The sequence below is a fragment of the Xyrauchen texanus genome, chromosome 39 (genome assembly GCF_025860055.1).
Source record: "Xyrauchen texanus isolate HMW12.3.18 chromosome 39, RBS_HiC_50CHRs, whole genome shotgun sequence".
Taxonomy (NCBI): Eukaryota; Metazoa; Chordata; class Actinopteri; order Cypriniformes; family Catostomidae; genus Xyrauchen; species Xyrauchen texanus.
In genome coordinates this window covers 8156288-8172375 of record NC_068314.1, presented here as the reverse complement: position 1 = coordinate 8172375, position 16088 = coordinate 8156288, and the positions used below count along the sequence as shown (strand labels likewise).

Sequence of the window (16088 nt, the reverse complement as noted above, 5' to 3'; positions counted from 1 at the left end):
TACATTTTAACATTCACATTACATTCTGTAATTCGTAAAACGTTCTACATTTACAAGCTTGTATGAGCACAATCAATTTGCACTTTAGCTCAAATGATAGAACGTTTCACTTGTGATGCAAAGTACTGCGGTACAAGCGTTGAAGAGCATGCGAGTAATTAGGAACTCACCTCCTTTTTGTGTGATCTGCTGCACAAAAGATTTGGTGCCCTCCAGGTTTGCTTCGGTAGCTTTGAGAAGTTCACACTTCCAAACGTTAATTTCACTGTCAAAGGTGATTAATCCAAAAGTAATCATCCTCATGAAGATCACTCAAAATCCTCAACAGAGCCAAATGAGTCTGAAGAACAACACTTGTATCAGCACATCAGAAAACTAAATCACAGAATTAATTTCTTTCTAATCGTGTCTTTTTAATGTTTAGAATACTTTCTCCTATCCCTCCCATACAATATGCAGATCTGGCAATATAGTATACAAATATAATACAAGTAAATCATCTGTAGATTGATTTCCCCAAAAAGTGTAAACACAATGCTTCTTTTGCACTTTCAAACATTGATCTGTTTATTTCAGCAGCCTGATACGGTGTCTCCATCAATCTGTTTTATCGAGCAATGGCAGATGGAGGGTGTACATGGAAATCAGTTTGACAACAATGTTTATTTTTGCAGTTCCATTTGGTTACACAACTTCAGCTTAAAAAGTGAAAGGCCCAATTTTAAGGCTGCTATGCAATATGTCATATGCACAACGTTAGTCAGCATGGCCATGAAGTGTTGCTATTCAATTCTTGTGTGTGTGTGTGTGTGTGTGTCTCAAACTTTCTTCCCTTTGTTAGGAGTTAGAAATTGTTAGGCAGAGCACAGAACTTCCTTTCTCTTCTCTCTTTACTCTGAAAAAGAAGATATATATATATATATATATATATATATATATATATATATATATATATATATATATATATATATAATTTATTTATTTTTTTAAAAAGTGAGAGAAAATTTCGAAGAGTCAAGGCAAACAATGCATGTTCCCCTGTCAATGTTCTATGACTGATAGGGACACACATCAGTTTTGCTTTGTTTGTTTGGGGGAAGAGCATGCTGCTCTCGTGTTGGGGCAGGGCGGGTGCGCATTGCGAACTACTTTCAGTCAAAATGCTTCGCGCTCGCCTTGCTTACTTCCGAGAGCCCGCACCCAAACTTCAATGGTTTGGCAATGTGGTGGTGGTGGCGTAGTGGCTAAAGCACAGGGCTGTTAATCAGAAGGTCACTGGTTCGAACCCCACGGCCACCACCATTGTGCCCTTGAGCAAGGCACTTAACTCCAGGTTGTTCTGGGGGGATTGTCCCTGTAATAATTGCACTGTAAGTCGCTTTGGATAAAAGCGTCTGCCAAATGTAAATTGTGATATTTATCTAATTTATATAGGGATAAATTGAACAATTGAGAATGAGTTGGTAATTTTTGTAAGGTTTGGATTGAAAACCCTTCTAATTGATGACATGGCACAGTGTTTTCTCCTGTTTTCTATGTCAGTGCTATTTAGATTTTTGGGACTGTTTAATATGGTTTTAAACTAGTCTAATCCCAGAGACATTTGGAATTTTGCAACAAATAATTCTGTGCCGCATTCAAAGTGTTTCGCAATCCATGCCACGCTTCTCACAAGCTCTGTTTCTGAGCTGTTGCGCAGTCGAAACCAGTCCTCTAATAAACGCATCTGCCTTGCACTCACGCACCTATTTACATTCTGCTGTGCTTATAATTGATCAAGGAAATGGGTAGCACTTTTGACAATGATCTGCACAGTTGTGACCTGTCCACAAGTAAACGCACCTGCTCTGAACTCGTGCCGCTCAAACCATAATTGTTGTGGATAGCACCGTTTCTTTCAGCTTTTGGAGAGATCAAAATGCGCTTCAAAAATAAAGGTTAGGACTACAGGAGTAGGCTCATTAATATTCATGAGGAAAGTGCTAACTGATTGGTCAGTGACCAATTCTGTTCACCTGCAATAGCTCGTGGGCCATATGAAATCAGATGGCGGGCCAGATTTGACCAGTTTGACACCTGTGGTTTAGACTTTGCGCTGAGAATAGACATTGTTCTCAGATGTCTAATGTGCAATTACATATTTCTCACAAAAAAGACAATTAGATTTTGTTCCGCTTTGTTGACATAGACCTCCCATATCTACACCTACAGATCTAAAAGTTTAAATTGGATTTAGCGCTCTAACGAAATTTGGAAGCACATAGTGTTGCCTACTGCAGCAACAAAAATAGAGCCCGAAGTGTGTACCAACATTTCTGTGCCACCAGAATCACCAAACAATATGGCAAATATAAGTACAGTACTGTTTTCAAACAGTTCTGTACACTTTCCCTGGCCCAAACTCATGCTAGTGGTTTAGCCAGTGTTGCTGACTGGATGCGCCACTCAAACAAACAGCAATGTTTTGTTAGTCCCACAGAGCTACTGTGTTCACTTTCCCCAAAACTACGAATTACATTTAGTTGTCTTTACATGTTTTAAGCTACTATAGCAGAAATTATTTTAACACAGCTTTAAACTACAGTTTAAACTTGGCACTTGGCTATCTAGCGTATACATTTTTAAAGAGAAGTATCGTCATAAAAAGAAAACAAATGTTTATTTATTTTTCTACATGGAAGCATTCACTGTTTTTCAGCTGACAGATGTGACGTTTCAAAAATATACAATGTGTTGCCAGCGGCCTTCGCACGTTAGCCGACTTTAGTCCATCACTATGGGTCTTTCTCAATGCTAAGAATGCAGAGAAAAGACCAGTCCAGCCAAGCTACCTTGGAAGAATGAACTCCGAAGGACAAGAGGACGAGGAGCACATCTATTGCGAGCTTTGCTACTGGCATTGTCATACACCAGTGACCGCATTATTATCATCACACCAGTGAGGTTTTGCAGGACTATTGACATGTTGAAAGAATAAAGTCTGTTAACCATTGTTTCTGCCATGTGTTTATTACTTTATTAAAATGTTGCCCAACAAAGCAACAAATCTTGACAGAATTTACGACTCTCACAAGCCATCTGACTTTCACGATCTTAAAGCAAACAACTTTTGAGGGGATGATCTTCATATGGGTTTTTGTGTACAAGTCACCATCCTATGCATCCTTAATTTTTGGCTTGCTCAAGAAAACATTGATATAATTTTATGCATTCTCTGTACTTAAATTCTTAAGGATTGGAACTGAACTTTGGGAAGAATGCATTAATCTCAAGGTGTTGTCTTCATAGAAGTTTCCCAAGTTAACCCTTTTCCAGAATGAGATACTGTGTGTGTATGCCTTATTTATCATTGTAAATCTAGCAAACTTTTTTTTATTATTTTATGTTTTTTTTTATTATTATTTAGTGTAAACATATAGGATTATCATTTGTATTGTTTAACCCTGACATTAATTCATAACCACAGCTGTGCTGGGGTTTATAACAGAGTTGCTGAGGAAGTGAGAGCAATTTGGCATCTTTCTCTCTTCTGATTGCTAGAATGCACCACTCTCTATTTTTTCTTCATATGGAAAGTTGTGTAAATACAATAATGAATTATTTTCCCTTTGCTGTTAAAGCAAATGGGGACTCAAAAATAGTATGTGCTTTGATCTCCCTTTCAGCACTCTAGAAGTTTACCCTGCAATAATTTACTTCAGAGTTCCAAACCAAGAAATGTGAAAAGGTTTCATTTTTAGTTGAAGAAGTACAGTACATATTCTGGGTCATTTAGTACTAGAGACTTGTGGTGCAGTGAAAGGTGACCAAAATTTGAAGCTTCAAAATGCACATTATGGCAGCATAAAAGTAATCCACATGACTCCAGTGGTTTAATCCATGTCTTCTGAAGCGATCCAGTTGTGTTTGGATGAGAACAGACCAAAATGTAACTACTTTTTATGATGAATCTTGACATCGTCTCCTTGACTCCTTGAATTTATGCTCTTTTACACTTTTTAGTACAATCTATCACTCTGCACATGCATCAAGCACTAGGATGATCACACCTAGTAACTGCAATGGCAAGATTTACAGTGAAAATGTATCTGGAGTTATAGTTATTATGGAGTTATATTTTGGTTTGTTCTCGCCTAAAGCAATTAGATCACTTCAGAAGACATGGATTAAACCACTGGAGTCATATGGATAACTTTTATGCTGCCTTTATGTACTTTTTGGATCTTCAAAGCTTTGGTCACCATTCACTTGCATTGTATGGACTTTCAGAGCTGAGATGTTCTTTTAAAAAGTCATACACCTCTGGGATGGCATGAGGATGAGTAAATGATGAGAGAATTATAATTTTTTGGGTCACTTTTCATTGCATTTTCAGTGTGAATACCAATCACGCTATTTACACTAACGGCATAGAATAGTACAGAAGTATGCAGTTTGGGTTGCAGCCGAGAACTTCAGTGACACTTTGACTTCAGTGGAGAAATTCATGTTCATTTAGAAACATTGAAATAAGAATGCAAAATAACGGCAAAATCCTTAAAGGTGCACTCAGTTTTTACCTGCCTCTTACTCGTCCCATCATTCCCTTTACAAAAAGCTTCACTAGGATGCTGCGCTGAGAAAAGCGCTTTGGGAACAATCCTACGTTGTGACCAGCTGTGAATATGTGTGTAACACGTCAATGAACATTGACCGGAATTTATAGCCTTGGCTGGTAAGATCATTAGAGGCACCTGCGACCAGGCTATAAATAGATGTGTCACCAGCGTGTCGTCAGATCCTTTTTTCTTCAGAGCCATTCTGTGTGTGTGTGTGTGTCTCAAACTTTCTTCCCTTTGTTAGGAGTTAGAAATTGTTAGGCAGTGCACAGAACTTCCTTTCTCTTCTCTCTTTACTCTGAAAAAGAAGATATATATATATATATATATATATATATATATATATATATATATATATATATATATATATTTTTTTTTTTTTTATTTTTTTTTAAAAGAGAGAGAAAATTTCGAAGAGTCAAGGCAAACGATGCATGTTCCCCTGTCAATGTTCTATGACTGATAGGGACACACATCAGTTTTGCTTTGTTTGTTTGGGGGAAGAGCATGCTGCTCTCGTGTTGGGGCAGGGCGGGTGCGCATTGCGAACTACTTTCAGTCAAAATGCTTCGCGCTCGCCTTGCTTACTTCCGAGAGCCCGCACCCAAACTTCAATCGTATGGATCTGGTTGAGGAGCGAGAGATGGGTCCGTCCCTTTCGCTCGCTCTCTCCCCAGATCCGGCTGGTCCTTCCCGTGATCTTGAAGCGTGCTCCAGTGCTTCTTCAGTTCATGAGGGGGACCTTAATTCTCTTGGGTCTGCGGACTTCGAGTTACCCACATCTAAGCACTCCAAACATCACTCAAAATCTTCTGAGGAGTTACTCGATGTGGTTACTCATGCGTTGGCCAGACTTCAGTTAGACTGGCCATGCGATCAAGAAACCCCAAACGCTCCAAATTAGAAGACAGATTTCTGTCTGGTGGCCAGGGGAAGGGAACGCCTCATCAGTCCCTTCCCTTCTTTGATGATCTCCACGACAAGCTTTCTTGTTCGTGGAGGAAGCCTTATACTTCTCGCGTACACGTGGCCTCGACGTTGTTATATTCGACTATCGTGGGTGCTGAGGCGCGAGGGTATTCAATGATGCCGCCGGTCGACGTGACACTCGCGGGTTATCTCTCGATGGTTCGGCATCATCATTGAAAAAACCCGCTCTCCCCACTAAGCCATGCAGGACTACCTCCAGGCTAGTGGGGAGAACTTACCAGGCTGACCTACTGAAAGACCTGAGTGCGGGTGCAATGCTCGACGAAGAAGCCTTCTCTGAACTTCGTCGGGCCACAGATCTATCTCTCCATGTGACCAAGCAGACAGCTCGTGTTATTGGCCGGTCTATGTCCGACTTGGTCAGCACGGAGAGGCATTTATGGCTTAACCTTTCGGGCATCAGGGATAAGGACAGAGTTTTCTTACTTGATGTCCCGGTTTCGCCTTCTGGTCTCTTTGGAGACACCATGAATACGGTTATCTCCAGATTCCAGGAGGCGAAAAGCCATGAGGAAGCCTTTGGGCAGTTTTTTCCTCACCGCACTCAGGGGACGGGGCCGTCAGCCACCCAGTCCTGCCCCTATTCTGCTAGGAGGGATGCTCATAAACAGAGTGTAGCGAGTCGTGCTCCCCCTCATAAGGACTGGGGACAGGCTCGTCGCCCTCAGCAGCCCTCCAAGTAGGACCTCAGGGGCGTGATTTCTAAAAGAAAGAAACCCTGACGATCTTGTACCCAGCCTTATGGGGGTAGTTCCCCTCGGGACGGGGCGTATGTACCATCCACTTCGGCCCTCCCGATACCCTCACGAAACCTCTTCACTCCTGCCGCCTTTGGTGTTTCGGGTGATAGAGGCTTCCAACAAAGAGTTGGGTGTACCGTTGCTTCCTGCCTTAATCCAGGACGCGGAACACTCAACACCCCCTCAACAGGAAGTGTCGAAATTAATACCCATCTCAGAGAACCTGGCAGCCTGGAAACTTCTGCCAGGTATTTCTATGTGGTTTCTGAAGACAGTAGAAAGAGGCTACAGAATTAAATTTGCTTGCCGCCCTCTGCGTTTCAACTGTGTGGTTCCCACTACCGTAAAACCGGAGCAGGCATGTCTTCTGTGGAAAGAGCTGCAAAATCTCAAAAATGTGTTCCCCTTCCAGAGAAAGAGTCAGGCTATTACAGCAGATACTTCCTGGTTCCCAAGAAGGGTGGGGGGTTGCATCCGATTTTAGATCTTCGAGGCTTGAACGGCTCGGTCAGGGTGTTCAAGTTCAAGATGCTAACTGTCAAGACGGTCGTGTCTCAGATCCAACATTACAATTGGCTGGTCACGATTGATCTCATGGAGGCATATTTCCATATTGGAATTCTGCCACAGCACAGGAAGTTCCTGAGTTTCGCTTTCGGGGACGAAGCCTTCCAGTATCGGGTTCTTCCATTTGGCCAAGCCCTATCACCCTGCACATTCGCGAAATGCATGGATGCAGCACTGGTTGCTTTGCGACTCCAGGGCATCCGCATTCTGAATTACATAGATGACTGGCTGATCCTAGCAGTCTCAAGGACTGGCAGTTCAGCACAGGGATATTGTCTTGGCTCTTCTGGGTTCTCTGGGTCTGAGACTCAACGTCGGGAAGAGCATTCTTTCTCCTACCCAGGGAATTACCTATCTGGGGGTTATATGGAATTCGTTCACGATACGGGCACAGTTGTCTCCCTCTCGTATCATGTCCATTCAGAACTCCCTGAGCAAACTCAGGCTAGACAAAGGTTGCACTGTATACCAGTATCAACAAATACTAGGTGATTCCTTTTGGCCTTCTCCATATGAGACCGTTTCAGCTGTGGCTAAAAGCCAGTCCCCTAAGGCAAATAAGGTCCGAGCGCTTCATTCCCTTTCTATGTGGTTCAGACCCTGGTTTCTTACCTTGGGTCCCACTCTAGGTGTGTCATGTTGTCGCAGGATGCTAACGACAGACATCACTCTGACGGGCTGGGGTGCGGTCTTGAGTGGTCGTCCAGCCCTAGGGGAATGGGAGGGTCACCAGCTCGATTGGCACATCAACTGCCTCAAGCTGATGGTGGTATTTCTGGCCCTGAAATACTTCCTCCAACATATAAGAGGCTGCCATGTCCTTGTGCGGGTGGATAACACAGCAGCAGTCTCCTACATAAATCATCAAGGAGGTCTACGTTCTCGCCACCTGAATCTGCTGGCACGTCGGATTCTCCTTTGGGCCCAGGGCAAGTTCCTGTCACTCAGGGCAATTTATATCCCTGGACGCCTGAATGTGGGAGCAGATTTTCTGTCCAGACTGAAGATACCGACAGGGGAGTGGAAACTCCAACCCGAGGTAGTACAACAAATCTGGGCGAGATTTTACAGGGCAGAAGTGGACCTCTTCGCCTCTCAAGAGACAGCGCAATGTCCCCTCTACTTCTCTCTGAGTCACCCAGGACGCGATGGCGCATACATGGCCCAGAATGCGTCTGTATGCGTTTCCCCCGGTTTCTTTGCTCCCGGGAGTCTTGGCCAGAGTTTGCCAGCAAGGGTCTTGCCTCTTACTGATAGCACCGCACTGGCCGAACAGGGTATGGTTCTCGGAGCTAATATCTCTCCTCGACGGCTCACCTTGGGCGATTCCGGACAGGAGGGGCCTTCTGTCTCATCCTTACTACCTTCCTAAGGTGCCTTTTTCGACATTACATCCTGTCACTCTTGAAGCTTTCTGCTCCCTGCCGTTTGTAATGCCGTAGCAGGAAAAACTTCACAGACTTTGTCCAGTCCGTGCCCTTCAGACTTATGTCCACTGCACTAGCCAATGGCGTAAGTCAGGGCAATTATTCGTCTGCCATGGGGGCCACAACAGGGGGGCAGCTGCCACCAAGCAGACTATGTCACATTGGATGAGGGATGCTATTGCCGGTAGTACGAGGTTCGCGGTCAAGCTTCGCCAGTAGGTATCAGGGCTCACTCCACCAGAGGGGTCGCCTCCTCTAAAGCCTTGGCTAGAGGGGTCCCTCTGCAGCAAGTTTGTGATGCGGCAGGCTAGTCCTCTCCGCACACATTCATCACATTTTATAGTTTGGATGTTCATGCTACTCCTGGCTCTTATGTCCTTGAGTTGACATCTCAAGCTCATGTCTGAGACCTCTCACGTTCTTGTGAGCACACTTCACAACCGTAGGGGTCCGGACAGCCTCAGTGCGGCGGCGTGGGTATTCTCGTTCCCAAGGTGCTTTTCTCAACGCAGCATCCTAGTGAAGCTTTTTGTAAAGGGAACGTCTTGGGTTACGTGGTGTAACCCTTGTTCACTGAAAAAAGCAGAATGAGATGCTGCGCTTCTTTGCCACACGGGGATGTCCCAGGACTGCTCTTCAGAAAAAAATATCTGACGACACGCTGGTGACGCATCTATTTATAGCCTGGCCATAGCTGCATCTAATGATCTCACCAGCCGAAGCTATAAATTCCGATCAATGTTCATTGACGTGTTACACACATATTCACAGCTGGTCACAACTTAGGATTGTTCCCAAAGTGCTTTTCTCAGTGCAGCAACTTGTTCCGCTTTTTTCAGGGAACAAGGGTTACACCACGTAAACCGAGACGTTTCCCACGATGGGTGAAAGGTGCCACCTGTTGTTCCTGGCAGGCTACTCCGCCTTAAGGACTAAATTTGGTTAGGATTAGGGTGGGGTTAGGGCATTTGCTGCCTGCGAGGAATAAACTGAAGTATGTGATTTACTCCATAGAATGTTCGTGCAATGATGCACGCTTGACTGTGACCGGACAGCCACGACACGTAAGCTCTTTCCCGGCTGAAGACTGTAGTGTACTCACACTTGCCGTTTAATGTTGTGCTGTTTATCCGTGATTAGCACATACAGGTCGGTTTGTTTCATGATTCCAGCAGAGACCTCTTGTTTGGACATTTTATCTTTTCACTTGCACTCTGTTTGAACTGTCTGGTCTAACACACTCCTGCTGACCAATACCATACATCATCTGGCTCTGTTGTTGTTTGTAGTAAGTTTATTGTGTTTGTGGTTTTATAGTTTGGTTTGCGTGTTTTGTTTACATGTATTTTTATGTTTGAGCATTGGCTGAAAGTGCTATATAAAGTAAACATGTTATTATTATTGTCATTATTAGTTGTAGTATCTGATCATATGCTGTTAACATGGCAGCGGCTATGAGGGGGCTCCCCGCTCCATGTAAAATTAAACAGTTTTCATAGGGTTTCTGATATGTCTAGAGTCTTCGTCTCATGTTAGTTCACATCAATTTTAACATTTTTCTTAAAATGCTATTCATGTCTTTAATTGTAAAACTTTTTAATTTTCAATTTCAAATTCAGAATATTTTAAGACATATTTTAAGGTGCAAAGTAATGGACGAAATAGCCTTTTGATACCTGGGTGAAAACCAAAATAAGTGAATTCTGAATATTATTACTAGATATCATTAAGTCTTTTTACTTCAAGAACCTCTCAGATTTTGCCATGCTCTTTAATTTATTTTGAAATACAAATTTCTCTTCACATCTAAAGCACCTCTTTGAAAAACTCACCGTTATTTCTCCATTAGGATTTAGTCTCTCAACATCGTATGTTACGAGCAGGTCACCGCTAAGCCCATTTTCAGCACAACCTTTACATGTGGTCTGCTGATCTCGAGTGGGGTGGAAGGTCACCCATGCCTGAAATTGTAGGTTTGATCATCTGGTAAGTCTAAACAGTATTATTGTAATCTACTCTACATTTGAAGTTCTTACGTCTTTGTCTGCTCTGGTGGCATTGATGGCACCGGCCAGATCATTGGCGCTCAGGTCTCCTTTCACATCCAAGAAAGAAATTCCTGGTTGCTCATGGATGTGTACATCAATCTAATGTAAAAACAGATTTTAGTTTTATTTAAGCTTAATGTAAGTATATAAGCAAGCAATATTATCCATCTATATTATCATCTGGTTCCCCTTTGTTTCTTCTCCTACCTTGAAATTTGCTACTGGTTGCATCGGGCAGGCATTAATTAGTAGCTCATATTTGCCAAGCCGACGCTTCAGCAGTTCCTCATAGGTCAACTCAAAGGTCACTTTACTGAGAGCAGCGATCGTTACTGACGTTTTAAAGTCCTCCAAAGTCCTGCCAACAGATCTGAAATAGAAAATGAGCCCACCACATGAATGATCAGCTATTAATATCTTTTTATGGACCTGATCCTTATGAAATGATCAGGTGAACAAATACATTTTAAATGTTCAGTACCTGACCAGACCAGCACTTTCTCCTCGTGATACTGCTTGAATGTACTGCTGCTTAGCTTCTCTATTTGCCTTCACGACCCCATCATATGTCTTTCCATCTATGATCCTACAGAGATAAGAAAAGGCTGACCATTTTTTACACATCGAAAAATTATTATATATTTTTTTATATGTACATAACAATTATGTTATTAGTTATGATTTTTTAACATAAGGTACGATTGTTGATACTGTAAAACAATTCTTTGCACTGCATTGGTAAATAGTTTAAAGCATAAATCTACATAATTTAGTGAGGTTTGTGCTTAAAATAAACTATTTGCCAATGGGGTAAGACAAATTATTTTAATATAGTCTCTTAAGACAAATCTTATTGTCTCACACAAGTTTTAGTGCAAAACATCATAATAAATAAATTAGATTAGATACATTTTATTTGGCAGTGTGTTTTCAGAAAGAACCTCAAAAAATGTTTTCCATACATTCTGAATTTGCTAATAAAGGCATTCTTGGGTATCTTGACCGCAAAATGGATCTCTTGAGATTCAGCCAGCATGTTACCCACATGGCTTCTGATGACTGTGGTGGCGTAGCGGCTGGTAACAGTAGAGTTAATGTGGAAGTGGTACATTTTCACATTTTGTTTCTGTGTTGAGAAATAAAAAAGTACATTTTAAGTATGTTCATATAACAGAGACTGATTGGCTGGTCCATATTTATTTACACCTCCTTTTTGCGTAGGATTGGTCAAATATTTACTGATCCACATAATATGGAGAAAAGGTCTTTGGTCAATGTACTCCCAAGTATAGAAAGTTCTGTTTACTCAACTCTTTTTAGTCAACAGTGTACATACATTTTCAAAATTACATTTAATTATATTCAATTAAAATTACATTTAATTAAAAGTTAATTTCAACATATATAATTATTTTTTAATCAAATGGTTTTTTATTAACTAACATAATCAAAGATTTTTAAATGCTGTAAAAAATATATATTGTTCATTTTTGGTTCATGATACCTAATGCATTAACTAATATTAATGAATGGAACCTTATTTTAAAGTGTTACCTATTTGGTTCATTTCAATTGTAGTTAATTTCTTCTACTTGGTCAATATCTTCTTGAAGTTAATCCTAGAAATCATAGCTAACGTTACTCCCCTAGAATGCATGTTACCATAATTTTATACAAATAAAAATGTAAATTCTTCATAAAACTACTTGTTTGTTGATTAAAATAAACACAGCAACATCTAAAATAGTGATATTTCAAAGTTTCGCACTCCAGTTTAAACTGTTTATTCTGCAAACCAATTAAACACACTAATATGAAAAAATATATTTTGGAATTAACATAGTAACATAACCAATAAAAAAAAATATATTTTCTGTATTTTTATTATTGTAGAAATACTAAATACATACTACAGTTTATGAACCACTGATTTTTTTTTTTTACAGGACCATCTCAAAAGCTATTTATAAATGGTCTCTATTTATAAGTCTATTTAATTAAGCATTTATCTGTATACTATACTTTTGTAACCTTAGGACTGTGTACAGTATTTTAGTACTTGAAATTTCATCCTCACCTTAACAACATCTGAAATGGCAGATATGAGGAATATGCCCAGGAGAATCAGTTTGAATGCAGCTCGATCCATTGTGACCTGCTCAGTGCAGCAGACCACACAACACACACTGCCTTTAAACTCATGTCCACAAAATGCCATTGGCTATTATTGACAGGATGTAGAAACACCCCTTTAGTCTCTCTTGAGTACCAATAGATAATGTTCCCTTTCTGTCATTCACTCGACATTGTGCCGATTTTAGTGACACAAGGGGTCTCTTCTGAGAGCCTCGCGTACCTCTGAACTTGAGAAAAGGCCAATGTCAAGTTGGCAGACAGAATTTGCATGCCCTGCCCCCGGACATACGGGTATAAAGGGGAGCGGGCGAGCGAATGTCAGACAGATTTTTTCTTCGGAGCCAAGCGGCTGTGCAACAGCAAAGCTGAGTTCACCACCGTTCCACTCACCTCTTCACTGCCTCGTGTGCCTGGGCTGCGAACACACGCAGGCAGCATTTTATGAATGGTTCATGTTCTCAGTGCGAGAACATAGCCATGTCAACATTGCAGTTGTGGCTTTCTTTTCTCATGAGAGAAAGCCACTTCAGCCACCCCCTGTGTCGTTCCTTCTTCCTACGGGATTGAGGACGACCCAGCTGGCATTGAAGGCGATTTGGGGATAACGACGGGCTCAGTTTCGCCAGGTAAAACCCCACAAACCACCCACCCCCCAGCCCACTTGTTTGCTTCCGTCCGAGCTGGCACGGCATTGTGCTTCGAGCCCCCCTGAATTGGATGATGATTTCGCCACTGCATCGGAAAGCGTCACGGCGGTGTCTGATGCTGATGACTCGTCTGGGCTGCCACCTTTGGGACTGCGCGCCCAGCACGGAACAGCACGGATGTCCGCTATGCTTTCCCGGGCCGCCGCGTGGACTTGAATCCTCCGTCCCGGCTACTTGATCAGTTCCTCAGGCCAGGGCGCCGCTCATAGCAACGATACCTCAGGTGGGCAAGGTGGTTGCAATCCACTTGTGTCCCGAGAACTTCGCTACCTGGCGGGACCGCCCGGTATTCCCCTCCAAGACCTGTAGGACAACGTTGTCACTGACTGCGAAAGCCTGCAGTGCCACTGGACAGGCTGCCTCCAACCTGCATGCCATGGGTCTCCTGCAAGTTCACCAAGCCAAGGCACATAAAGATCTGCACCTGGGTAGTCCCAATCCCGATGTGCTGCAGGAACTGCACCCTGCCTCCAACCTCACTCTCAGAGCTACGAGGGTCACAGTGCAAGCACTCGGGCAGGCGATGGCCAACCTCGTGGTCCAGGAATGCCATTTGTGGCTGAATTGGTTGAGATGCACAACATTGACCAGGCACGCTTTCTCAACTCCCCTGTCTCCCAGTTCGGTCTTTTCTACGACAATGTCGACGACTTCGCCCAGCAGTTTTCAGTGGTGAAGAGGCAGACGGAAGCTATATCTCACATCATGCCACTCCATTGCCTCAATGCAGCCTGCACCCCATCTGCCCGCCGAGCGCATCCCCCTGCAACTAAACCAGGCAGCTCCGCTTCAAACGGGCCCAGCTCTCAGCCCCAGCTTCGAGCGCCCCGCAGGCGGTGTACGTCCCCCGTCTTCAGGACCACCTCTAGGACCTGTGAAGCTCCTAGGCGCCCCTGAGACGGAAGACCCAGGCAGTCAGATGTTCGCTCCGGAGCTGGTACCAAGACCACTATGTCCCCAGGTGGAGGGCTGGGAGGAAAACCCTTGTTTTCCTTATTCTTCGTTGCTGCACCCCCTTCGGGCTGCGCTACCCATATTGTAAAACAGGACGTGGCCAGGACCATCCGACTTGGCTACGCGATTCAGTTCGCCAGGCTCCCGCATCGTCTCGCCGGTATTCGCTCCACTGCATGCGTGCCAGAAATGCCAGCGCCTTACGTACAGAGGTTATGACCCTGCTACTTAGAGATGCGATAGAGCCTGTCCCTCCAGCCGAGATGGAGAAGGGTCTTACTTCATCGTACCCATGGTGGGTTGCGGCCAATCTTGGACCAGCGAGTTCTCAACCGGAATTTGCACAAACTCCCGTTCAGAATGCTCACACAGAAACAAATTATAACCAGCTTTTCATTAGATTGGTTCGCAGCGGAAGACCTGAAGGAAGCGTATTTCATGTCTCCATTCTGCCTCTGTGTCGACCCTCCCTACAGCTCACGTCCGACGGCCAGACATATGAGTATAAGGTCCCCCTCATCGGCCCGTCCCTGTCCCCTCGCGTATTTACAAAGGTCGCAGAGGCAGCCCTTGCCCCGCTACATGAAGTGGGCATCCGCATACTCGATTACCTCGACGACTAGCTCATCCTAGCACACTCTCGAGAGTTACACAGGGACCAGGTGTTTGCGCTCCTCAGCCATTTGGGGCTTCAGGTCAACTGGGAAAAAAGCAAGCTCTCTCCAGTTCAGAGCATGTCTTTTCCTGGCTTGGAGTTAGACTCAGTCTCAATATCAGTGCGCCTCACAACTGAGCGCACGCAGTCAGTGCTGTGGGGCCTCGCTCGCTTCAAGCCAGGCACAGAGCACAAAGCCCTCACCTTGAAGACGGCCCTCCTGATCGCGCTCGCTTCCATCAAGAGGGTTGGGGACCTGCAAGCATTCTCTGTCAGCGACACTTGACTGGATTTTGGTCCGGCAGATGCTCACCTCATCCTCAGCCCCGGGAGGAGGCAGACCCAGCCTCTTCGTTGCTGTGTCCGGTACGTGCTTTGCGTATCCATGTGGACCACACGCTGGGCTCTAGATGCTCTGAGCAGCTCTTTTTCTGCTTTGGCGGACAGCAGAATGGGAATACCGTCTCCAAACAGAGGTTAGCTCATTGGGTTGTTAATGTTATCCCCTCGTCTATCACACCCAGGTCGTGCCCCCCCATTGCGAGTTCGAGCACACTCTACGAGAAGTGTGGCATCCTCGTGGGCACTGGCCCATGGCACCTCCCTAGCAGACATCTGCAGGGTTGGGCAACACCCAACACCTTTTCTAGATTCTACAACCTCAAGGTTGAGTCAGTCTCATCCCGTGTTTTGTGAGTTCCGAGCCGGTAGAACTCGGTAATACGAAATACCTAACTGATGGTTTTAGTTAATGCAAACCAGTGGTAAAGAAGTTTTTATGAGAACATGAAGAAGGCATTGTATATATATATATATATACACTCACCTAAAGGATTATTAGGAACACCTGTTCAATTTCTCATTAATGCAATTATCTAATCAACCAATCACATGGCAGTTGCTTCAATGCATTTAGGGGTGTGGTCCTGGTCAAGACCTAATAAATAAGAGTATCCAAGATGGCAGTGCGGTAGCACGCAGCGGCCACTCCGGATCCACAATGGTGCTATTTTTGTTAAAAAAGCCCGACTTTTGCAACACATGGACATCGGAGCAACCGGTGTTCGTGTCTACCATCGCCAGACACTACTGAAATATAAGACTCATGCAAAAACCAAGCTGCATGATGACCTGCAGGAGGCGCTACGCGTACTCGGCTTGCTGCGGAGACCAGGCCTCCAGCCCTCGGCGTCGCCTGATGCCGGTGGCCGGGGGAGAGGACGTCGTAAGCGGTGTGCGAGAAAGCGGAAGCGCGGAAAGAGGGCG

At 44.0% G+C, this 16088-nt stretch overlaps 1 protein-coding gene across 8 annotated transcripts in view; it reads right to left on the bottom strand.

The window, feature by feature from the left end:
• LOC127632670 (inter-alpha-trypsin inhibitor heavy chain H3-like) overlaps positions 1-12526 on the bottom strand; it is a 33035-nt gene extending 20509 nt beyond the window's left edge. For 7 of the 8 annotated variants that reach the window (XM_052111402.1, XM_052111409.1, XM_052111403.1 and 4 more), the window contains exons 1-2: positions 10155-10283; positions 171-340 (exon numbers count right to left, since the gene is read on the bottom strand). In XM_052111402.1, coding sequence (XP_051967362.1) covers positions 171-303 — 133 coding nt within the window. In that variant the 5' untranslated portion in view covers positions 304-340; positions 10155-10283. Of the gene's footprint in view, positions 1-170; positions 341-634; positions 896-10154; positions 10284-10358; positions 10470-10577; positions 10741-10851; positions 10957-11332; positions 11497-12447 lie in introns of those variants that run through there. The other variant, XM_052111407.1, reaches the window with a different exon arrangement.
• Positions 12527-16088: the final 3562 nt, after the last annotated feature.